At 40.0% G+C, this 24988-nt stretch overlaps 1 protein-coding gene across 5 annotated transcripts in view; it reads left to right on the top strand.

Moving 5' to 3' along the window:
* Nucleotides 1-24988, top strand: part of rxrgb (retinoid X receptor, gamma b) — a 37253-nt gene that overhangs the window by 7124 nt on the left and 5141 nt on the right. For 2 of the 5 annotated variants that reach the window (XM_044198838.1, XM_044198837.1), the window contains exons 1-3: nt 214-369; nt 18531-18766; nt 22603-22747. In XM_044198838.1, coding sequence (XP_044054773.1) covers nt 339-369; nt 18531-18766; nt 22603-22747 — 412 coding nt within the window. In that variant the 5' untranslated portion in view covers nt 214-338. Of the gene's footprint in view, nt 1-213; nt 370-7634; nt 7837-18530; nt 18767-22602; nt 22748-24988 lie in introns of those variants that run through there. The other 3 variants (XM_044198835.1, XM_044198836.1, XM_044198839.1) reach the window with 3 other exon arrangements.

Raw genomic sequence — 24988 nt, 5'->3', positions numbered from 1 at the left:
TTTCAGGTTATGTAGAAAAGCGAGTGGGGAATAAAAAAGGCTGTAGGTTCCACAAAAGCACCACCGTCTTTCTCTTTTCTTTTTGCCGTGATTCCGCAAAGTAACATTTTACTGTGAAAACATTGCAAGAGAGTCTCTGTAGGAGAGATGTTTCGTCATGATCGTGTTGGGGCTTGATATCGACCACTGTTGTCATTGGGAGAAGCCCTGTTTTGCCGCCCCCCTCGCTGGGCCCCCGTTTAGAGCCGCCTTGCAGAGTTGAGTCGGGCTGGGAGAGGAATGCGCTGGGATGCGGAGCAGCACCGACTGTAGGAAATCGACTCAGCAACTCGCACAGTATGGACAGTAATGATCCGTATTTACACCTGAGTAAGTACGCCTCAACGATTTATTTAGAGCCCAGTCTGGCTGTTGTGTTCCTCACGGAGCTGCTGCATTTTGTTCTGAGGAGAGTGCATTTGTTTCATGGCGTCTTCTCTACAGCTTGCGAGCTGTGCGCGAAAGCGTCCGCGTACTTTAACCACTCCTGTCTGTGCATCTGGTTGTTATGCTTATCTCTTTGTTAATAATCGTTTCGCTACTGTGCCAATGGAAACGAAAGCTGCGGCCAATGCAAAAGTCAGGTGATCGTGGTTGTGCCGGTCAGGCAAGGTCAGAGGTTGGCACTTTAATTGCGCTTATGTAATTTATGGCGCTTGTCGCGCGTCTCTTGCTAAACTGTTTGAGACAGAACCACAATTTATTGGTCTGGGATGGCCGTCAGATCCAGAGAGAAGTGCATGAAACAGCCTTGAGGAATGGCGGATTTCTACTGATAAACAAACTTGCACTCTGTGGTAAAAACGAGTGTAGTGTGTAAGAGCCGCTTAGGTCAGCGCTGTGACCATGTTCAGCTGAATGACAGCATGATGTGATTTTGCTCAGTAAAGCTGAACTCTAGTCTGACTCATCGACTCGTGCCCTTGAACCAACTGATAGCGGGTTTTTTTTTTCAATTATCAGGATTTTTGTGACAGCCTGAAATCCACAGAGACAAGAAAATGGCTTCTGTTTCCAATGTGGAATTTGCAACATGTGGAATACAACTGTACATATCCTGCTTACAGTCTGCCAAATAAGTGTCGGCCTTTGTTTTTGTAAGCTAAACCTTTTTAAATTAGACTTTCTCTGGAGAGTGAGGCCTTTTCAGCTTCACTGAGTCACACACTATATGCATCATTTATCATGTGATGTTTTTTTCTTCTCTCCCTGAAAGATACACTCATTGTCAAAGCAATGTGGTAGAAACATGCCATGTGCTTCTAAACTAGTGTTTTGTGGGAAGGGGGAAATGAAAGATAATAGTGTGGCATTACAAGGAAACAAATAAAACCAGTCTTTGAAGACAAAATTGTGCAGCCCGTTTATGTTATCGCAGATATCTCTGCACCATTTGGAGGGGCTGAAAATTGTTTCCATAATGAATGTGGCTCCCAGGGGAATGAGAGAGACATCTGGATGTGAGAGCATGTAGAGGGAAGCCCGCAGTGTACAGAAGTAACAGAGCAGTCCCCTGGGCTACACAGTCTTTCTGCTCTGTCTTTAAAGACTTGCTCTGATCGGACAGTAGTGGCATCATAAGATTTATGCAGATCAGACCAGTGTATTATTGTGCAGATATGTTCAGCTGTTATTGATCTGACATTATTAAGTATAAGATATTTGTCAGTCACGTAGACCACTGCTAATACTGTGTGCCTGATGTTACAGCTACATAAAACTGTCTGTAAAACTTTTGTCATTTTTTTGTTACATTTCATTTTATACACTTACCCTAATTTGTAACTTTGGTTGTAATTGATAAATTACTAATTTCAGTTCTCAGTGTATTTCAGGGTTTATCCGACTGTTTAGAAGGTATGGAGCGTTATCATTTAAAAACTGCTCATCTCGAAGAATCTGTTCAATTTTGGTTTCGGTGGAGAGTTTTGTTGTCCCATTATGGTCCTACTGTAATGCTGTTTCAGCTTTCCCAGCCCGCAGCTGGGTTACATGCTGAATATTTGTAAATTTTGTGTTTTAAACTTTAAACCAAAGAAAATATCAACAACTGAAGTCTAAAAGTACTGGTCGTAAAACAGAATCAGTCACACCCTAGATGAGGACAGTTCTTACCTTTTAGTGCATTTACATTAGAAAAGTTGGGTGAAGGCCACAACCAGTGGAAGATCATCTCAAAGAATAGCTGTTCTCGTTATGTGTTATCTCACAACTATGATTTATGATGTATTTTAGCATCAACAGCCTACGCACCAAAAATGTATGAAAATAGGCCCCTAAACACCACTAATTTCTCTAAAATTAATTTCCTCCCTTTGTAATCTGTTATTAGTGTGTGGCCAAGGCGAAGCAGTGTGGAGTCAAAAAACAGTCTGCTGATGTGCGGATTGTTTCATGATCCACTCAGTGTTTCCCAGACATGTTGTGTTTCAGCAGGTTTGATTCAGGCCTGCCCCAGGCTTTAAGTAGAATCAGCATTTTTACCCCTCTCAGCACTTCAGCATTTTTCATTTTCCTTTAGTGGAAGTGATTCTAGCTGCGCTGATGAGCACCCACTTGCTACTTTTGACAATGAGATCGTATTTAGCTCACAGTTCAGGGAAGTCATGGCAGAAAGAAGAACGGGATGGGAGAGTGAAGGGAGCAAAATAATGGGGAAGTGGAAGAGGTGGTGTGGGGGGGAAAGAGGTCACCCTAGTTGATGTAAACTCTCATCACTTGCCAGGGGTCAATGATTCACGTCCCAGGACACACACTCACCCAGTCACAAACTTATGCCTAAACGTCACAGCTGCAAACATGCAGACTTCCTATATGCAAAGCTTATTGTACGGTGAAATGTGATATCATGTGACTTAAAGAATGCGGGTGGTACTATTTGACTGTGATGTCTCCTGCAGAGTTAAATAAACCACACAGGTCGAGGGTGTGGCTGTCTGCAGGTATTTGCTCAAGGATTCTGTAGCTTGAGACCTGCAATGCCTCAAAGCTGACACATGCATTAGCACACACATACAACACATACGATAGGTTTATCCCTAGGCACTTTTGATTGAGTGTGTGTATTTATGTGTCAGTGTAAAAGAGTCTGCTTGTCTTGACTGTGTGTGTGAGTGCTAATTGTGAGAACAGGATGAGGGAAAAGAAGGGGCATAAGGAGGCCATTCTCTGGGCTAATTGCCAGTAATTAGTCATTAGTGAAGAAGGTCAAAGCCTTGATTTAATTCCAGCTTTAATCAAGCAGAGAACCTTGAAAGGCCCACAGGCTGCAGCGGTGTTAGGTTAGAATAGAATAGACTAGACATCTTTATTGTCCACTCGTCTTTGGTTTCACAGACATACATACACTTAAAAACGTCCTCTGCCATGGGTTAGAATACATGAGATAAAGACAATAAATACTGTAAGTGGACCTGTAATGACAAATGTTTGGGATGAAAGTGCTAAAATAATGCCAATAAATACATATCTTAAACAGACATCATGAAAACTGCAGCATTTACCAATAGCTAATAAAAAGTCATTTGTTTAGTAAGATGACAGACAATGAAATAAAAGATCTCTTAAAGATGTTTCTCATTGCTGTAGGTACCCTATATCATCTTCCTGAAGGGAGTTTTTCAAATTCCTTAAACAAAGGATGTGAAGGGTCCTGAACTATTAATGTGGCTTTCCTCCTGGGTTGTGTGGTGTACAGCTCCACCAGCTGTCTTTGGGTTCTGTATAATCTTGCTGGCTGTGTATTTTTGTGAGCTTGATTTTGCTCCTAGCCCCTACATTTCCTTACCAGCATGTGATGCTGTAGGAAATTATACTTTCCACTGGACTGGTGTAAACCATCCTTAGGACTTCTTTGCTCTCTTTGCATTGCCTTCTTAAAAATGTAGCCTAAAATTTAAGTTGGTGTCTAAAATCATTCCTAAATATTTGGAAACTACCTACCATCTCTACAACTTGGCCCTCAATTGTAATTGGTTGCCCACCCTTATGAGATGTACATAGCTATTTCTTTGCTAATTGTGCATTAACAACATACATGTAACACGTGAATGCACTAGCTATAATTTTCCATGCACTGAACATTATTTATCACACATCCCTCTGATCTTAATCATCTGTCCATTTCAGTGTTTGCTTTTAATTTATTCATCAGTTGCAAGGCGTAACTGCTAAATATATGGCTAAATTTTACATCAGATGTTGAATAAATTACCGTCTCCTCCTAACAGTGTATCTCAGTGCAGAGTGAATGCTACAATTTTCACCTGTACACACACGGAGCAATAGCCGTTGATGTGTCTCTAAAATTACAAAATTATTCCCATCACTACTACAGTTTTTTTAAGGGAACACTATTGGTAGCCCATTAAAAAGTAAGTCAGTAGTGGAAGAAGTATTCAAGTCGTTTAATTTACTACCACACTATAAACATACTCCATTACAAGTAAAAGTCCTGCATTCAAAATGTTAAGTAAAAGTACAAAAGTATTAGCAACAAAATATACTTAAAGTATCAAAAGTAAAAATACTCATAATGTAGACTGGCCCCTGTCAGAGATATATTATTATATTGTTAGGTCATTATTATTGATGTATTAGCATGTAAGCAGTTCTTTAATGTTGTAGGTAGTTGAGGTGGAGCTAGCACAGCTTTCAACTCTTTCATATACTGTTGGGTAGTTTAATCCTTATAAAATATATTTATAAACTGATCATAGGTTTTATATGTAAAATTGTAATGTGAAAAATAACTAACTATAGCTGTCAAATAAGTGTAGTGGAGATGAAGTATAAAGTAGCAGAATAAGGAAATGTTCAAGTTAAGTACAACCCTACAAAATTGTACTTTAGTACAGTAGCCTATTTGAGTAAATGTACTGAGATACTTTCCACCACTGTGTCTAGTTAAACAAGTCTTTTAATATACTCAGATAGTGCTGCAAATGATTAGTCGATTAATCAATTGGTTGAATGACAGAAAATTAATAATTGAATTTATCAAGAAAAATCACCAGACATTCTCTGGTTCCAGCTTATCAGATGTGAGGATATTCTGCTCTTCTCTGTTTTATATCATTATAGGTTGAGTATCTTTGGGGTTTGGAGTGTTGGCTGGACAAAAAAAGCAAAGTGACTGTCACTGTGGGCTCTGGGGACATTTTTCACTATTTTCTGACATTTTATAGACTAAACAATTAGTCACTTCATCATACAATTAATCAACAGACTAATCAATAAGAAAAACAATCGTTTGTTGCAGCCCTATACCCAGAGTTGTGATTAGAAAGTTTAAGCACCATGGAGCTCATTAACACCATACATTAATAGAAATGGGATTGATGAGGGAGATTTATGTTTCAGTCGAAGTTGGTTTGACTGAGTCAAAGAGTTCTTCATGGCACTCTGTGCCCCACAGGAGCACAAATGGCAGCAACAGGTAACAGCTAAGTACATTAGATCTCATTAACCTCTCCACTGAGAGACATAAAGAACATGCTAAAAACTTCGCTTGGCTATTTCGAGTGCTCTGAGTGCCATTTTAGTGTGCTACTGCTTTCTCGCACCCACAAATGTAAGCGTGTACACATTAATATAACACACAACCACACATTGTCATTTGGAAAAAACATTGTTTTTCCGCTCTTTTCTGCCTTTCTCTCATTTCTTTTTCGACTGCCATTTCCTACAAATGTCCACTCAACCAAGTGTGGTGCATGATAATGTCCTTCCTGTTGTCAAAAATCACTGCTAGCAAGGAGAGGAGGACATAAAGAGAAAACTGTCTCCTCTTGAGATCAGTTTAGAGGTGCATAGTGGCTGGTTTATCGCTTCTCTGTTTCTCAGTCAAGCCTATAAAAGACTCATTTGTCATTTGTAGACACAAGTATACATGACACTGATGATAAAATGGCGGTAAGATTATTAGAAGTTCAGATTTAACATTTTATGCATGTACCCTAAATTTAGGGTTGCCAATTATCCTCCTCCCACGTCTTCATAGTCCACGATACATCTATGAATGCTAAGTATGGCTCTCAGGGTTAATTTGGCGTATTTTATGTGGGCCATGACACAGTATTATAACACAGCATGCGTTTGAGAAGGACTGTGTTATTTTAGCTTCTCCCTGTGGGATTTGTTAAGTCTGAAAGAGAGGCAAGTGTCTCTTCTGCTTCTCTGTCTACTCTTCTTCTTGTGTCGGGCTGCTGAGTCTCTTGCCAGCTTACTGTCACTGAGGGGATCTGGTTACTGGTGGCTATCCTTCAAGCACTGTATAGACATTTGATCCAGCCTCATGCAGGTGCACTGCACAAGAAAACTCTGTTGAGTCATGTACGTAAAATAGATGTACACATGGGGAAAGGCTTCTCAGGTTTTTAGTGCTATCTTTTAATGCAAATGTCTTTCAAAAGCTTGAAGGGTAGACCTGGGTGAACATTTGATAGGGTGGCAGCATAAATTAAAAGGAGCAGCTGCAGACTAAAATCAGTGCCAATTTCACATTTATTGGCTAGGATTTTTTTCTGGTGATAATGATATGACATGCTTCCATGGCCAAGAATGCATGCTGCCTCTGTCATTGTTGAACAAACTTAACTCTTACTTTTTGCAGGCTGACTTTAGAACTGTTTGTTTCACTAAAACCATTTCATTACTATTTTTGAAAGCCTGTTCTGATAGATGAAGTCTTACAAGGGTCAGACTTAAGACTGAATCCATCCCTGCATGGGTTTTGTAGTTTATTCAGGTTCCGTTAGGGTTTGTCATGTATTGTTCCTCATTGCCTTTAAGGTATATTTTTGGCCTGTGTGTTTGCATCTGGGTTTTCGCTTTGCTGTGTGTTTGCTTGGCCATCCTAGAGCACTGAAAAAGACAATTCCTGACTTCCTGGAATGCTATAACATTTGTTAAACACACAAACATATTAACAATGTGCACACAGGCAACTCCAGATGCCACAACAGTACAGTTAAGCATGCATGCTAGCACAGTTATTTCTTGGCATTAAGGGGAATGAAAGATGTTTTTAGGGAGATAGAAGATAGAATTTTTTAGCCTCTGGCCACTTCTTGTCGCTTTCTTTCTCAACACCCACATCCCATTTATACCACCTACATAGAAAGTCTGACTAATATTCAGCAAAAGAGAACAAAATGAGGAAATCTTTAAAAATAAATGTCGTTGACACATTAAAACTTCTGTGGACTATAGGAACATCAGTGTCACACTGTCTTCCCATACTCTCCAGTCTTGATCCCTTGTAAGAAGGAGTAATCGGAAACTTCTGGGTGCACTGTACTCTTAAGTGTGAGCCCCTCCACCATGACCACCCTGCCTCCCTGACACCCCCACAAGACACACTGTTCTGCCACTACAACAGGTGTCTCTGTACAAATAGTTTTACCAACACTGAGAGAGAGAGAGACACACGAGATGAGTGGGCGGTAGGAGAGCTGATCTGTGCAGCAGTCGGGCAGCAAACAGTTCAGTTGATCTCTGGGGAAGGATAATCTAGGTAATCCTATAACCGGTGCTGACAGACTCCACCTCTTTTGCTCTTCACTACCCCCCCCCTTTCCACGCCGACCCTTCTGTTCCTGTTCTGTCCTGAAATGTGATTGATTTTCGAAGTATCCACATAATTTTTAGTCTGTCACCAAGCCAACGCTTGAGTCAGAGTCCTGGTCCTGAGTGACTGGCATCCTGCCAGTGCCACACTTGCACCCGGAGGCATGTGGCACCCCGTGGCATCACCTGCAACTGGAGGCAGCCCTGGGAGGGAGAGTTATGGCCACTGTGAGTAGCTGGGTTTTGTCTTGCCTCTGTGTGTGTGTGTGTGTGTGTGTGTGTGTGTTGTAGGAAATCCACAGATCAGAATCAGCCCTGCAATTGTATGTGGTAAATGATGTTGCCTGTCTGCACCACTGTTGCCATGTGATTTTCCACAGAAGTGAAGCTCGAGCACTGAAAGCTAGCGCTGCACAGATGCATTATGGTAATGCCTCTAATCCTTGTGCACTCTTTGAACAAGTTATTTTGAATTCTTTCCCCAGCGGGAGAAACCTGCAACTAGCAGGGAAAATTCATCTATGGAACTTCTTTGCATTTGAGGTTTTTCCATATGGATTATATATGATCCACAGTGTGATAAATTTCTTACAGAGTTTGGAGGACTATATTTTGCTGAGGATGTCCAGAATTCATGATCTTATTGGACGCCAACAGCTCAGTTCTTGCCTTTTGAAATCATTGGATCATTTTAACCACTTGTGACAAGTACAAGGCTTTGCTGTTACGTGTTGCAATAGAAAGCTTGTGACTTACTTGAGGTCTCTGAGGGGATGCCAGTCAACTTAAAAGGATGCTTCCAGCTCTCATTGCCGTGTCCTTCACTATCTGTGTTTATCTCTCAACACTTGTCCCTTCCTATTAGCCCTCTCCATCCTGCTTTCTCTCTCTGTTTGTGTCCGCTGTCTGTCACCCTGCATCCTTCCATCAATGCTCGCTCTGATGAGGGTTTTTCTTTTCCTCCTTCCTGTGTTTGAAGAGGTGTGGGAGGTGTTGATGTGAACCTGCTTCCACATATACTGTAGTCAGCCTATTAACTGGCTCACTGTGTGTGTGTGTGTGTGTGTGTGTGTGTGTGTGTGTGTGTGTGTGTACATATGTAATGTGTAGACAGTAGAGCACTGATTCTTTTCTCTAGTGTCTTTGAAAGAAGCGAAGTATGTAACATTCGTCAGTTTACAACTGTAGTTCCACCTCTCTGAAAACCATGAAGGTGTTCATTTATTCTACAGGTGTGGGTTAACATAAGGGTACATGATTTCTGATGTCCGGACAGCTGTGATTAAAGCCATAACACTCATCATTACTCTACAATAATGTGGATGGAAAATTTGATGTAAAGGGTACTTTTGAGCCTCTATTGAATCTTAGGAATAATATGTTAATACAGCTGGACTATGCTTTAATAAATTGCATGTTTTCACACATTTAACATTAAGTCATTTCAGTCCATACCAGTATGATGTGGAAATCAACTTTGCAGAGACTTGATACTTAAAGTGCTGCCAAAAAGTCAAGTCTAAGTCAAGCATTCAAGAGCTATGTTATTAGAAAATAAATCTGGAAGACAAAAAACAAGTAAATAACATTTTGGTTCTATTTCAAGCTAATTTTGAGTCTCCTGTGAGTTGATTGTCACATTGTGGTTGTAGAAGGTAAGAAATCAGTTGAAAACTATAATATCATATGCTGTGGATGATAAGAAGTAGGATAACATTCAGTAAACACAATTTGTAGTTAAAAGGGTAAAACATGCAAAGCTACCAGACCTTTTAAGGCCTTTTTAGCCATTCTAGCGTCATGGCTCTAGGGATGGCAATGAGTCTGTTGGTCGATCCACCACAGACATTCATGTTCTCCTCAGGATGAATCCTTTGGTGATCCCTTGACTTTTCCTGTAGTGGCACCATCGGGTCTGCATTTCAGTTTGTGCAATACTTTGGTTTATTACCAAATACTTGCAAAACTAATGACATTCCCACCAGCCTCAGCTGTACTTTTCTGTTTAGTGCTAAGCATGTGTTGAATTAAGATGGTGAACGTGGTCAATATCCCTGCTAAACATCAATATGTTAGCATTGTGTTTGTGACCATGCTAGCATTCTGACTTTAGCATTTAGCTTAAAGCACCGCTATGCCAAAGTACAGCCTCACACAGCTGCTAGTGTGGCTGTAGACTCAAAGTCAAAATCTGTGAAAAAAAAGCGAATTCCTTAGCGTTTCCATCCACTACCGTTATGCAATATTAGGAGTAGGTCCATCGACATAAACAGTTGGTGGCACTAATTCTCCAGTTGGGTACCATTAAACCTTTGCAGAAGAAGAGGGTGCAACAAGATGACTAATTAGCGGCAGTCAAACTTCAAACAATGGAAAACCGTGTAGAAAACGTGATGGAAATATGGCATTTATTTATGTTTATTTTATGTATTAATTTGAGGAAGGTTACAGTCTCTTCATCGCTCCACACAGATATGATATTTTCATCTGCCGCTATTTTTAGTCTCCTCAGTGGAGCAGAAGCTTCAGTGGACGTTTAAGTCACATGCTTTATGTACGTCATGACTTATTTGCTAAGTCTGTTTCCATTGCACTTTGGTACATTTCGCTTTTATCAATACACCAACTTATCCACCTCAGAAGAGCGTAAAACCTTTTTTGCATTATTTAAATTTTTTTCCGAATTTTTTGCATTTCAACACAAATTGAAAATGTGCATAAAAACAGGTGGATGGACATACACCTATTGTCAGTTTGTCCTTTTGTTGTCATCTCCAGTTCAGGGTGTCTTACAGTTTTTTTTTTTCATGTAGAGCATGTTGTCTTTCTCAGATTATTTTTCAGATGCCACATTACTCCAAGACTAAACTCAACTGTAGCTACTTAGCTAGTTGTATAGTCTGGCTGGCTTTCTAGGATCTGGTCAGAGGTTAGGTTGCCCTGCATGGTCACACACACTGGGTCACAGCATGAGATGAGCGTATTAGTGCGTGTTGTGTGTGTGTGTGTGCATACCCTTCTCTCCATAGCCCACTGTAACAGCGAGAGTATACTTCTATGAACTAATTTGAGTTACCTCATCAGACAGAGCAAAAGAGCGGATGCTTTGGTTTGCATTGGGTCTTTCAATCCACCTGTTTGTTTGCTTTATAGGACTGTTTGGTCAGCCTGTTCTGTCTGTGCAATTGGACTTGTGTTATCTCTTGTTGTTCCAAACTTTTTTATCACTTGCAAAACAGTCTTTATCTCGTCCCTGTCTCCGCCCTGGCCTCTTCATCGATCCATTGCCTCTGTGTAAAAAGTATCCTGCTGCAAGTCTCTATTGTTGGGAGGACACACGGCTGCAATGGCCTGCGTATGGGAAATACAGCATGATGTGCACTTTCATTTGCTTGACTGACATTTTCTTTTGTTTGTTTGAAGCTCTGCTATATGGAAATTATATAGAGAGAGGGGATAGAAAGAAGGAGCGGAGTTAATTTCTCTGTTTTTCAGGGAAATTGTGTGTGAATTCACTAGAGAGTTCACTACAGGGCAGAATTTAGGGTCAGAGAAGCTCGCTAGTTTAAGTGCTTGTGTTGTCACAGCCGTATGCCTTTATGGGAAAAACATTTTTCTATTTCTTAATGTTTTCAACAAGATAGGAATGATACACAACTATAGCATCAGTTTTTTAAAATTAAGTTCAAATGACAATATTTATTTTGGCTGTTTAATTCCAAAAAGGCTGTCAGAAAATGGAAAAGGTATCCTTGAAGCAGCTTGGGACAGTCTGCTGTTTATGTAACAGTAGAGAATATCATTTTCTCTCACCAATAACCATTTTTATCTCCTGAATCACAGCTGTGCAGAAAAACACAGGGGCTTTTCTCAATTGATGATCTAAAATTTTCAGTCAGGCGGAGAGATTAGGCGTGTGTGGTGGTGGGATCATCATGTGATCGCTGGGGAGGGAAGCCGTTTCGGAGCGGGACAATGCCCTCCCCCATCAACCCATGGTCCCATCCATCCATCCATTGCTCCCTTCCTTCCCATTTGGCTCTATCCCTCTCTCTGTCCCCTCCTCCTCAGCCTCCCACCTTCTTGACAGCTGGCCTGCTGAGCTGCAGATACTTACCCGGGGATAAGAGGATTTACTGACACAATTGATCAGACATCAACCTCATTTAGCAAAGAAATTAATGTTTAAAGGGTGGTGATTTTGTGCTAGTGTGCCTGGAAGATTTGTGTTTTTTTTTCTCTTTTTAATGTGAAAGATGACGAGTGTGTGTGTGTGTGTATCAGACAAGGGCTCGTGGCTGGCACTCATGAGCTGGATTGGCAGTGAAGAGATTTCTTAATTACATCTGTTGTATCTAATGAGCTCCGCAGGCTGTCCGTCTGATTACTTTAAGATGCATTCTGCTCTCTGTCATATGGTCACAGTACTGTCAGTCACAAGTATGAACATGAGAGCATGCAGTCGCACTATACATACACACACAAACAAGACATGTAGACACATACAAAGCAGGTATTGAACAGATCGATGCACCCGCTGAGGATCTGTCTTTATAGCGGCTAATCTGATAGATATTGAGGCCTCCGTTGTTGTTCAGGAGTGGATCTGTTGCTCCCACCCCCGTCACTTATCCCTCACTGCCCACTCCCCCCACTATACACTCCCAGTGCTGGTCTGCTCTCCAGATAGGAGATATTATTAGTTAGTGGGCCATGGGTTTATTGAATTACCACACAGTGGAGTGTTCCATCCAGCCACTACCCAGTAATTAACAGTGAGGGATTTAGAGGGTTTGTGGTCTGTGATGTTTCTTTAAACCTGTTGATCATTAGATCAGTGTGATACATTTGTCGCCGTATTTTTGGATTTGGCTGTTATCTGCCACAAATGTTATAAAATGCAGCTGGCCTACAGTACAGAAATTTGTCATTTAAAGCATACAGCAGCTGTTTGATGGTGATGATGTTTCTGATTACTTGCTTACATTGTGATATAAGAAATACCTGTTTAAGCATTACATTTTAACCGGCTGCAACCATGTTATACTGTATATCGCTCCTTTTGAATGTATACAGTGAAAAATACAATTCATATCAATAGCGATATATGCAGTTTACTGATCATAGTTTATAGTCGGACTGCTTCTTTATCGATTCATTTGTCAATAATTTCTTTGACTATTGTTTTACTGTTTAGTGTATAAAATACCAGGAAATAGTGAAAAATGCCCATCACAAATTTTCCCATGCACAGCTTTAAATGCTTGTTTTGTCCAGACAATAGTTCAAAACCCAAAAAATATTTCATTTACAGTGATATATAACAGAGAAAAGCAGCAAATCCTGATATATGAGAAGCTGGAGACAGAGAATGGTTTACAGTGTCTGAATCCTATAACATTATACTTTAAATAGCTAAAGCATCTAACAAACCATTCAGCCCACAGTTTAGTCCAGAATCTCTAACTTACTACTATACTCGTACTATAATTAATCAGGACAAACATATCAGGTGAGCCAATGTCATACACTGATGTATAGTATTTGCTACATTTATTGCTGTTGAAGTAACTGTGACAATTTATTATGATAAGTGTAGATTTTAGGTGTCATCCATCCCTAATTCAGATCAAACTTTGATGGGCTACTGTTTTAAAGTCATTGTGTTGGTGATTCACTTTGTAGATTTTATGTCCCGTTGGTGCCGTAACTTCTGGGAATGATCAGTGTAGCTGTGGGCTGCTGCAGATCTCTTTTGAACTTGGTTCAGGAGTTTGGCAACAGGCGACCTTTGATTTGCGGCGCCAGCGGTCAAAGGTGCCCTTCACTGCTCTGTCTGTTTGTTTTCTCTCAAATAGATGCTTGCATTGCTGTATAGGTTTCAACAAAGACTGACAGGAGGCACTGAAACTAAATCTGTGTAAATTCTGTTTCTTATGATGTGTCTATGTACAACTTCCCAGTGATTTCTCTGCTATGCAATGTGTGATAGGCCTGTACATTTCAGAGGCTTCTTTGTGTCTAGGTGATTTACATAGAATGGTGATGGAACAGCCGGTTGAGGCGGGTCATTCAAGGATAGGCCCCTTTGAGCTGCTCTGGGCCGATTTATGCTTCCTCCGCTGAACATGCTGGCCTCCTTACAAACACACACAAACACACACTCCCTTCACAAAGCATGCTCAGCCTGCCGGCTATTCCCTTTTAGGCATCCCACCAGCTGACTGTCCATGTGCTTTTGTGCTCCCCAGTGTGTACTGCAGCCACAAAGACTCTCAGGTCTGGACAAAATGCAGTCATATTTGGTTTAGTCTCAAACATGCAGGTTTTAGACAGTTGTCATGTTGTAGGAAATTTGCACTTCACCAAGACGGAGTCGTCAGATGTCAAATGTCAGAAAAGAGTGCCCATCAAAAGTTCTCTGAGCTCAAAGTGACTGTTGTACAACCAACAGTCCGAAATCCAAAGATTTTCAATTAAAACATCAGGCAGAAAAGCTGCAAATAACAGAGAATGTTAATGAATGAATTGCTGTCAATATATTTTCAACTAATTAGTTAACTGGCTATTCACCTCAACATTAGTTTTACATTATTGGCCTGCTAGTTACTAGCAGCATAAAATAAATGCATGTTTGGGACTGGAGTAGATTCTGGCCTTCTGACCATCTCTCGCGCCTGGACATTTTGGAGTGTGTGCATTATTAATTATAAACAGTGATTTTGAGTTCTGGTTGGGGCTGTTGCCTTGCTTGTTTGTCTTGATTTCAAGCTTATGAGAAAGTGAGAAAGTGTAGACACAATGTGAGTTGTGAGTTTAGTTTTAAATGATCAGTACTAGAGGTTTGTCCAAGGTGCAAATGTTGTCCTGCATTGTATCGAAAATGTGAACATTCTGTATTGGTTCCTTCAACTTGCTGCTTGTCTAACCCCACCAGTCTGTCTCTTTACCGTTTCAGATCTCTACATAAAACAACCTTTATCTTGACATCTTTTACGTCTGGCCTGGGCAATTAGAATACTTGGTTGGTTGGTCTTGATGTCAATGAGAGCACGTTGGCAAATTGTTGGCTGGAGTGACGATAGCCCTGTTACTGTATCTCCTGCTCAGCGCTTCTAGAATAGAATAGATCTTTACGAGCCCCAAAGGGAATTTGTCATGCACATAAAGAGAGGGGTCAGTGCACAAAATCAGACACAGTACATGCTGTACAGTGCTCGTCCATTACATAAGCCCATTATTTAGATGAATCTGCACTCTAAAAAGTTGGGAACATACTCCCGCCATGGTAGAATTTAAATCTAGGTAGTACATTTATTTTGTATTACAGGCCGTAGCATATAGTTGAAAGAGTTTAGTGCTTTCAAATTGTATTTTATTGCAATATGTCTCATGTATCCAGTCAGCTCTGTGGGAGAGAGAGTGAGGTCCCAATACATATTTGCCTGCCAGGGATCACTCATGGAGGGCTGGAGAAAGTGGGCGAGTGAGGAAGGGGGTGGGGGCTGTAGTCTCGGTGCTAAACAGGAAGTTGCACAACATCTGTTCCTTGGCACTCAGAGAGGGAGAGAACGGCCAGCTGTGTGTTTTAGAGTGTGTCTTCATGCAAAAAGTGCTGCATTGAGGCAGACAATGTGCAATTCCTCTCTGTTTCCCAATTCCTTGAAATCTGAAAGCAACCGTCTTGCATTACTAAATATTTCCATTTCCTTTAAATAGAATTTGTTTCTCATTTGCTCCAGTGGAGAAGACACTAATGTGGGCTTAATCACTGCCAGAGGTTAAATATCAGGGTAACATTTCAAAACTACTGCAAAGTATTTAGCAAGTAGTTCTTTATACAAGCCTGCAAACTGAAGTCACTTTAGCAAACATGACAAGCAGAAACACTATTTATGAACATAAGCAATTATTTCTAAGTACACACCAAGAAACACATCTTTATAAACATAGGAGATGTTCCTGTGACAGCCACTGCCTGTGGACGAGTAGAACCCTTGAATTCTTCCTTGAATCTTATCTGATGGTGTTAGCATTTAGCATTCCCCTTAGATCTAATGAAAAATGTAGTGTTAATCTTTATTTGTGTATTCCATACGAAGAAACAGTAACAATGTGCTCCACAACAATTACAGAAACAAGAATGGGAAACAGGTTAAGATATGTGTATTCAAATAAAGAACCAAATGCAAACTACAAAAGGAGAGTCATAAGAGCTCAAAAGCAAAGTTTACCCTATATGTACTCATCATGGTATGTCTAGGCATTACACATGTTATTACTATTGTAGAAATCTCATAAGAAAGTCGTCTCCCCCCCCACACACACACACACAAAAAGAAAATCCTACACCTGATGATATGAGTATTAGCCAAGCAGTAGCAGGAAGGGAAGCACTCACAAGATCTCTAATCACTCTCTTTACCAGCTAAAACTTAGACTACATTGAAACTAGATGTCAAAACTAGGAAAATGTGTTTTTTTTTGATAGTTCTCAGCACATGACTACATCACTGCCAACATATGCCGACAAGTGTAATGATACAAATAACGATGTGTAACGAGGTTGAGAATTGGTGAGGACCTTTGATAAAAGATCATTACGTAAAACAAGCCTATAAGAGTGAGTCTTCAGATCAAAAAGATCACTGGGGTCTAGCTTCCATGCAGAACTGGAGCATCTCTCATTCAGATTTTAGAGCAATAGAAATGTGGAACTCATGCTGCAGTTTAACTCATGTGAGGTTAAATGATCAGAGCAGCTCAAAGCCAGACTCTGAAAATTATCAATAAAATCTTGTTTTGTTTATTTACATGTTTATCTTTAGCAATGTTTCAGATCTGTTGGCTCAGTAGTGAGACAAAACAAGCTCACTTTGCTTGGGCTGTGAGTGGCAACATTGAATTTTTGCTCTTATAAAATGGATTTTCAAGGCATTGCATTATTGTCTGTTGGAAAAGATATTTCCTATGAAATTGAACAGTCATACAAAATCATTTTTGAAAAGGTTGATTTTTTTATGTTGATCAAGATGATGGATTAGGTGTTTTAATGGATTTTTCAAAAGAAAAGGAGTCGAGACTCCAGTGATGTAGCCTGTTGGCAGGGGTGTAACAACAAAAAAAGTATCCCACCTGAAAACAGTGATCTCTGGGCACCCTGTTGAGGGTAACAAATTACCTTTGTTTGCATCTTTTAAGAAACCAAATCACAGGCCTGAGCTGTTCATTGTGTGTCAGGGCATCATGCCACCACTCACTTTTACACACACACACACACACACAGAGAGAGAGAAATGTGACATTTAACTAAAAACAGTGGCATTGGGCCCACACAGTGTATAAGTGTGTGTGTGTGTGTGTGTGTGTGTGTGTGTGTGTGTGTGTGTGTGTGCACTGACACACAAGCAGAAGCTTTTGAATTTTCTGAGCGTTCAAATGTTTATGTGCATATGATGACATGTCACTCTTCATCATTAACGTTTAGCTCAAAGCTCTTTGAGTCATCGACATTAGCCCAGAGAGGTGCTGCTTATTCTGCATCTCTCTGAATCAGAACAAGCTGTGGCATTTGTCTGTTCAGTTATGTGTAAAGTACATATTGGTCTTTACATGTACATACTGTATATGTATGTTGGTATTTTGTCATTTGTGTTGATGATGAATGAATGTGCTCACAGCTACAGCACATGCATGAAATTACACACCACGCCCTGTTAGCCAGATGACTGACAGCTTTTCTAAGTAGGTCATCTATGTAAATGCCAGCCTGTCAGTTTACATCAATGGATGCAAAGCAAAGTCAGCACCTTGTGACCAAAGTCAGATGGGCTTCATTCTGTGTAGCCATATTTACACAACCCTGACTGTATGAAGACATATTGCTCTGTTAGTCAACAATATATATTCTCAGATTCTCAGTTTAATCCATTTATATGGTACTTAACATGAAAATGTGTTTATGTACAGTACTGTCATTTCCCAATATACAGTATATTTTACACTTCATTTAGTAGTAATTTAGATGGCTCTTGCTATTCTTGTCAGCTCCTGGTCCACTGATTTTAAAGTGTGATTATGTGGTGTATTTATTCTTGTGAGATCTTAAAGCTGCTATAGTTAATATTTTTATACTATAATAACATTGGATTAAATTAAATTAAAACTATGTGTAATGTGAAAGTTGCCGCTCGTACTGACGAACCCTCATTGTTTTGGTTTTACTGCACGCAACTTTAATGTTTTGGTTCATTCCCACTGCTCACATCAGTGTTGTTGCTGTGTTACTGTACCCTACCTGCCCAGCACCAAACAGCAGATAGATAAAGTTAGCAACTAGTTGGTGAATGGAACCTTTAAGAGACATATTTTTCTCAGGAGCCGGTGAGGATCAAAACAGAGTTAAAAGGAGAGTAAAAATTGGATGCGCATTTCATCAGGTCGCCTGAAACACAGCTCCAAATGAATGCTAATTTTGATACATGTCTGTCAGATTTGTAAATAAGGTACTATTAGCTAACAGCGTTTGCCATAGCAACTTTATATGTTGATAATATGTCGGTTTTGTGTTTAGAGCTTGTTGCGCTGGCCCCAAGTGGCCAGATAATCATTATTGCAGATTTAAGCAATATGGTTTATTTTGGATGCATTTTTAAAACTTTAGACTGTTTGAATATTTTGTTTCACATTATATATATTACTGTATATTTCTAATATTCCACACCACCCATATGTACATAAATGTGGTTGGACTTAATATTAGAGACACCTCTAAATATAGCGCAATCCAACACAATACCACCACTAACTATGGCCTTAAAATTACCTCTCTGACACAGTGTCAACAAATCCTAAAAATGCTAAGCGTTTTTTTCATCTTGTGTCTCCTCAGTCTTTTTAACACACCCTTCCTTCTCCTCCAGACTCTATAGGGCCAATGAGCACGGTCCACACCCAACCCCCTCACATGGGTGGCATGGTGGGCCATCCGTCAGTCATCAGCACCTCCAGGCCCTTACCGTCCCCCATGTCCACCTTGGGCTCGCCAATGAACGGCCTGGCCTCGCCCTACCCCGTCATTACATCTTCTCTGGGCTCGCCCTCTGTATCACTGCCGTCCACGCCCAACATGAACTTTGGACCACTCGGCAGTCCACAGGTGAGAAAATGTGTGGGTGTTTTGATGGTCATCAAATAGCTATGGGCATTGTCTTAAAAGGCTTCTTTTTCAGAGGGAATTCAATTTAAACTTGAATTTTAACCTAGACCTTTGTACTTACAATTAATAGAAGGGTTATGCTCAGATTGTAATGTTGGTGCATTCCAGTTGTGATAAAATGTTGTAATTCACCCTCTCGGTTTATCCACTTTCCTTTACCATTTCTTTACTTTGCTCCTCAGTTAGTGAAAACCTGAAATATCAAGGTTTGTTAATTTGTTTAAATTACAGACAAGTCCTCAAGACTAACCTTCTATTCATTGCTGCATTTTCCTAAGCCCTCAACTTCAGAGATTCATATTCTTTCAAATTACTACTTTTGGCAAGGTCCGTCTGCATTAAACTATAATGTTCTTTGGTTGATCATGTGGTTCTCATTCTTGGAATCTCTGACAGCGGACAGGAGGTTGAAGGTTAGCCATATTCAATGTGTTTGGCTGGCATACCTTGGCTTTCCTCTCTCTCCCCTACCCTTCTACTGACCTCTAAACTTCTTGCCCTAAAGGTCATCCCTGAGTTCTGTGTTACTGCTGTCATGGGAGGGGACTTAAGACGCAGTCCGACTATTAGCCCTTTAATGGATTACTGAGAGAAAGGAGAAGGAGAAATAGAGCAGCCCCCATTTTCTCTCCATTTCTCCTCTTTCTTTTTTTTTTACCACACTCTTTCTTCCCCTATCACTTTTCTCTGCCAGCCTTACTCTCCTTTTATAGTTCCATCTCGGTTATTCATACTCCTTTCGCTGTTAGGTTGTGTCTTTTAGATTGAATAAATAATAAACAGAAACACCCATAAGATTGCCCTTTTCACTGTCTGACGCAAAGGACTACGAGAGAGAGGGCTAATGGAGCTGCTTTCTTTAAGTGGTCTCTTGAATAAACTACAGACCCCACTACAGGCTCAGTGCTTTGATGATTGGCCATACATACAGAAAAACACATGTACACACATGGAGTGCTTCAGAGGCTGGATCGAGGCCAGTGCTGCAGGGCACAGCAGACAATGATATACATTGGTTCAATCGCAGTATGGATTTGTGCCTGTAGGGACAGTCAGGGTTGATATGATTGTATGGTGTAACTGTCTTTTCACTGCTCGCCAACAGCCAGTGACCAAGCCGCCATCAGGTCATTGTGTCACGTAACGTCTAACACTATTTTCATGGGTGAACTGAAGTTCAAGAGCAGTGCTAGGCTGACAGAAGCATAAGCAAATTCAGTATTATAGTTGTACGTCCATTCTGATGATATTTATGTTTTCTACTATATTTTTTTCTTATCATCCCTTTTAAAGGCCTGATAAATATTTTCTAATCATATAAATTACAGGTATATTCACATATATCTTTGAATAGTTTGAGTCATAGTGAAGAATAAAGTATTTTGTATTTTTCAACTTATAATATGACTATTTTACTGCTGTATTTAGTTGTAAACAAACCTATAACATCAGCAAGAAAAAACATTTAAAACTATAGTTTTTTATGTATTAAAATACATGTCAATCAATCAAAATTGATAGCTGCTTCGACTAAAGTGCTTTGAGTTTGTTTTCTGTTTTTTTTGCATTTAGTGCTCCAACTAATGATTTTTTTCATTATCAATTAATCAGTTAATTATTTTCTCAATTAACTGATTAATCATTTGCTCCATGAAATTCCTGAAAAAAGTAAAAAAAAAAAAAAATGCCCATCACAATTTCCCAGTGCCAAAGTTTACATATCCAAATTGCCTGTTTTGTCTCATCAACAATCTAAAACCCAAAGATATTTAGTTAAATGTCATGGAAGACTAAGAAAACTAACAAATATTCAAATTTTAGAAGCTGGAACCAGTGATTTTGTGACATTTTTGTTTAAAAAAATGACTTAAATGATTAATTGATTATCAGATAAGCTGCCTGATAATTCTCTGTCAACTAATTGATTAATTGACTAATTCTGTTTTAAAAAAGTTCATTTTAGAGATGAAAGTCTAATCTCTGAACAGCAAAGATGCATGTCTGGCCCATTAAGGCCCAAGTAAACCTTACATATATGATGCAGTGTGTTCTTCATACCATATGTTATATAAAGAATGTATGATGCATCAATAATCCATATTGAGCTTGTAGCCCTTTTCTACAGCAGTATGTTGCCTGTCTAAAGTGGCATGTACATCTGAACAACTGCTTGAATGCACCACAAGACGGATTTTTTCAAACCATACATGTGTAAAATTAATTATTTGTGAAAACTGTGTTGAATGGTGCACTGAAGAGGAGTAGCTGCTCACATGAGCAAGTACACAGGGGGCTGAAAGGCAGACCATTAAGTGTGATGGTCTGCCTTTGGGGCATCTACGGTGAGAAGGTGGTGACAGTGTAGAGAACTAGTAAGCTCAAGGAAAACTGAAAGACAAGAAGAATCTCTTATACTCTCCTCTGCTGTAAGGTCACAGGCCTGAGTTCAGTCTGCCATTGGAGGATATTCAGAAGAGAGTGCACATTGTAAATAAATGATAAGAAGAGCCTGAGGTGACTGTGGGAAGGATGTCCTGTATGTCAAGCTGCAACAAATATATAGCACAGGAGGGCATATAAAGGTCAACCTTGTTGTTTCCATTTGGAGTACACACAGCACATAAACAACTAAACAAACAAAAATGTATAGCACAAATATGCATCCCGCCTGGCGCTCATCAGCGGGAGAGCGTCAAAGGGTACAAGGATGATAAGAGAGAGAGTGAGATATGTAGAAGTTGGAAGTATGTCAGAAGCTGGACTTGTTGCTCGAACACGTTTCACCCCTCATTTAAGAGCTTTATTAGCTAGGCCTTTTCCACCAAGATGGAACCAGCTCCGTTCCGGTTTGCGCACCTAATTTTGAACCATTCGGAGCATTTCAACCAAAAATAAATTGGTTCAGAACCCAAAAAGTTGGTTCCCAGCTGGAACCAAAAAATAGGTTTTCCTTTGAACCAACTACTTCTGTTGATAATGTATCCTTTATTACAATGATTCTGCTCAAAACAGTTGGAAACGCGGGCTGGTTCCCTAGATAGGACCAAGGTTCCAAGAATCTCGAACAGAACCGGTTCAAGAACCAGAGCAAATTTGGAAGAAAAACACTGAGTGGTGGGTAGTGCCAGTTAATTTAACCTCACTGGGTTGTTCACACCTTTATGTCTTATGGGGCTCCTTGAGATCACATATGAGACTTTTTAATGTCTCATGGCATCAGAGTCACTTTAATTAAGATGTGAATGGTTGTGGACCCACCTGGGATGCTATTAGCTGATAATTAAGGAAAATATTTGGACTGGTGAAACAAACTGTTGATTAGAAGTCTCAATGTCTAAAAACACATTCAAACACACTCATTCTCAGAAATTGGAATACCCTACACATGAGTGCCCTCTGCTGTTTGTGTCAGAGAACTGCACTTTCTGCACACACGTGACTCCTCTCATAGGCCTTTCCCTGTCAACAAACATTAAAAAACCTGTATGACAAGCCTCAGACAGAAGCCTCAGCCCCACCCACTAACCAAGCATGTGATCACACCCAGAAACACTTTCACAATAAAGAGTGTGGGTGGGGAGAAAAAAAATAATATGGGTGAACGGAAGACAAAATTAGAAAATAGAGGAAGGGGGGGGGAGTGTCATGAGACAGCCTAACACTTTTCACTCTTACTTCCCCTCTGCTTCCTTTTCTGCTCTGTTTCGTTCAGTTCTGGCCACCTCAGCTTCAACTCTTTGTCTCTGTTCTCTCTTCTGTCTTGCTGTTATCCTCAGATGAATTCTATGAACAGTGTAAGCAGCTCAGAGGACATCAAGCCTCCGCCGGGCCTACAGAACCTGGGAAACATCAACTACCAGTGTACGAGCCCTGGGGGAATGTCAAAGCACATCTGCTCCATTTGCGGGGACCGCTCCTCAGGTAATGTTAGAGGGTGAGGATGGGGGAGAGGGATTGGCAAACAAATTTATTCTCCCACTCACCACAGACATCGCCTCCTAGATGACTGAAGGAAAGATAACAAAGACAGATTGATTTCAAGGTAACTTGTCAGGCATTTTGTCAAGTTTATTAGTCCAATGTTGATTTGCTCTTTGATAATTTTGACTGTAAAACTCTGAAAGTTAATTAACACACCTAAAAAGGTCAAAGTAATTTTCAGATTCACTACAACATCTTTAAAGAGATGCTTTGTATTTACAACTCTGAAATAAATAAGACTAGCCCTTTGCTCTAACATCATCAACAGGAATATCAAGTATCATGCCTTGTTTACCACTGTTGAGAAGCTAATCCCCCAACACGATTAGACCCTGACTTCCTATCTCTCGATAAGTGTAATGAGTTTGCATCTGATTTTAGTGACGAAAATATTAATGTATTTAGAGTGGCATGTCAGACAATAACTGCTGCAACCGCACAGGAACAGTTTGGCTAGATTGTCAACATTCAGTGCTGTCAATACTAAGACTCTGGAGAATGTAGCATCTTAATTCATCCATCTGCTGTTTTAACACCCTGCCAAACAGCTTTTTCAAAACTGTTTTCAGTTACTTGGAAATGGATGTGCTGAAAATTGTAAATTGCTCACTCCTATCTGGCATTTTTCCAAAATCACTGAAAACCTTGTTGTTAAGCCCCTTCTAAAGACAGGCAACCTGGATCCTTCAATACTGAATAATTACAGACCCATCTCTAATCTTCCCTTTATTGGAAAAATTATTGAGAAAGCTGTTTTGATTCAACTCAACCTCCTTTTAAATGTAAATGGCCTTTTGGACAGATTTCAACTTTGCTTCAGACCACATCACAGCACTGAGACTGTACTGATAAAGATGTTAAATGACATTCATCTGAAGTCTGATCAGGTAAAACATCAGTTTTAGTGCTGCTTGATCTTAGTGCAGCTTTCGATACAGTGGACCATAAAATACTTCTCGACAGACTGGAAAGGTGGGTGGTATTATCTGGTACAGTCCTCAGTTGGTTCAGATCTTATCTCAAAGGCAGAGGCTATGTTGTTGCCATTGGTGATCATAAATCTGAGTGGATCGCCATGACATGTGGAGTCTATTATTCAACCTGTACATGCTGCCTGTTGGTCAAATCATACATGACAATAATGTTGCTTATCACAGCTACGCAGACGACGCTCAGATTTACTTAGCTCTTTCACCAAGTGACAAACTCTATCAGTGCTTAGAGCAAGTAAACAGCTGGATGTAATTATATTTTCTTCAGTTAAATTAAGATGAGATGCAAATCATTGTGTTTGGCAACAAGGAGGAAAGAATGAAAGTTATTGCTCAGCTTGATTCCAGAGCTATAAAGATGAAAAATGTTAGAAGTCTTGGTGTTTTAATAGACTCAGATTGGAGCTTCAGCAGCCACATGAAGGCAATAACTAAATCATAATTTTATCATCTCAAGCAGATAGCAAGAATTAGAGATTCTCAAGATTTTGAGAAACTCATTCACGCCTTCATTTCCAGCAGGGTGGACTATTGTAACAGACGGTTGTCTGGTCTTCCCAAAAAGACCATCAGACAACTTTAGCTCATTCAGAACGCAGCTGCCAGACTTCTTTTTTAAGAATTTTTTTTGGGGCTTTTTGCCTTTATTTGACAGAAACAGCTTAAGGGAAATAGGAAATGTGGGAGAGAGAGAGGGGATGACATGCAGCAAAGGTTGGAATTCGAACCCTGGCTGCTGTGGTAAGGACTTAGCCTTGTACATGGGGCATGCGATCTACCAGGTGAACTACCGGTGCGCCCTTGCTGCCAGAGTTCTAATGAGAACAAGAGAACTGAGCACATTACACCTGTTGTTAAATCTTTACAATGACTTCCAGTTATAGAAAATATTTTAAAGTGCTGCTGCTAGTTAATAAAAAAATACTTATATAATCTCCTTGAAGAACAGAAACCCAGAAGGGCCCTTAGATCTTTAGGAAGCAACTGGTAGAACCTTGAGTCAGAACCAAACTGGGTGAAGCTGCTACAGCTACTATGCTTTACACAGATGGAAACAACTTCCTGATGATCTCAAATGCCCCCCAACCCTAGCCATTTCCAAAACTAAATTAAAAACAAATTTTATGTATTTTATTTAATTTGATCTATTTTTTGTAATCTCATTTCATCCTATCTTAATTGATTTTAT

This window comes from Siniperca chuatsi, linkage group LG6 (genome assembly GCF_020085105.1).
Source record: "Siniperca chuatsi isolate FFG_IHB_CAS linkage group LG6, ASM2008510v1, whole genome shotgun sequence".
Classification (NCBI taxonomy): Eukaryota; Metazoa; Chordata; class Actinopteri; order Centrarchiformes; family Sinipercidae; genus Siniperca; species Siniperca chuatsi.
The sequence above is the reverse complement of the archived record's forward strand: the minus strand, read 5'-3'. Positions and strand labels throughout refer to the sequence as shown.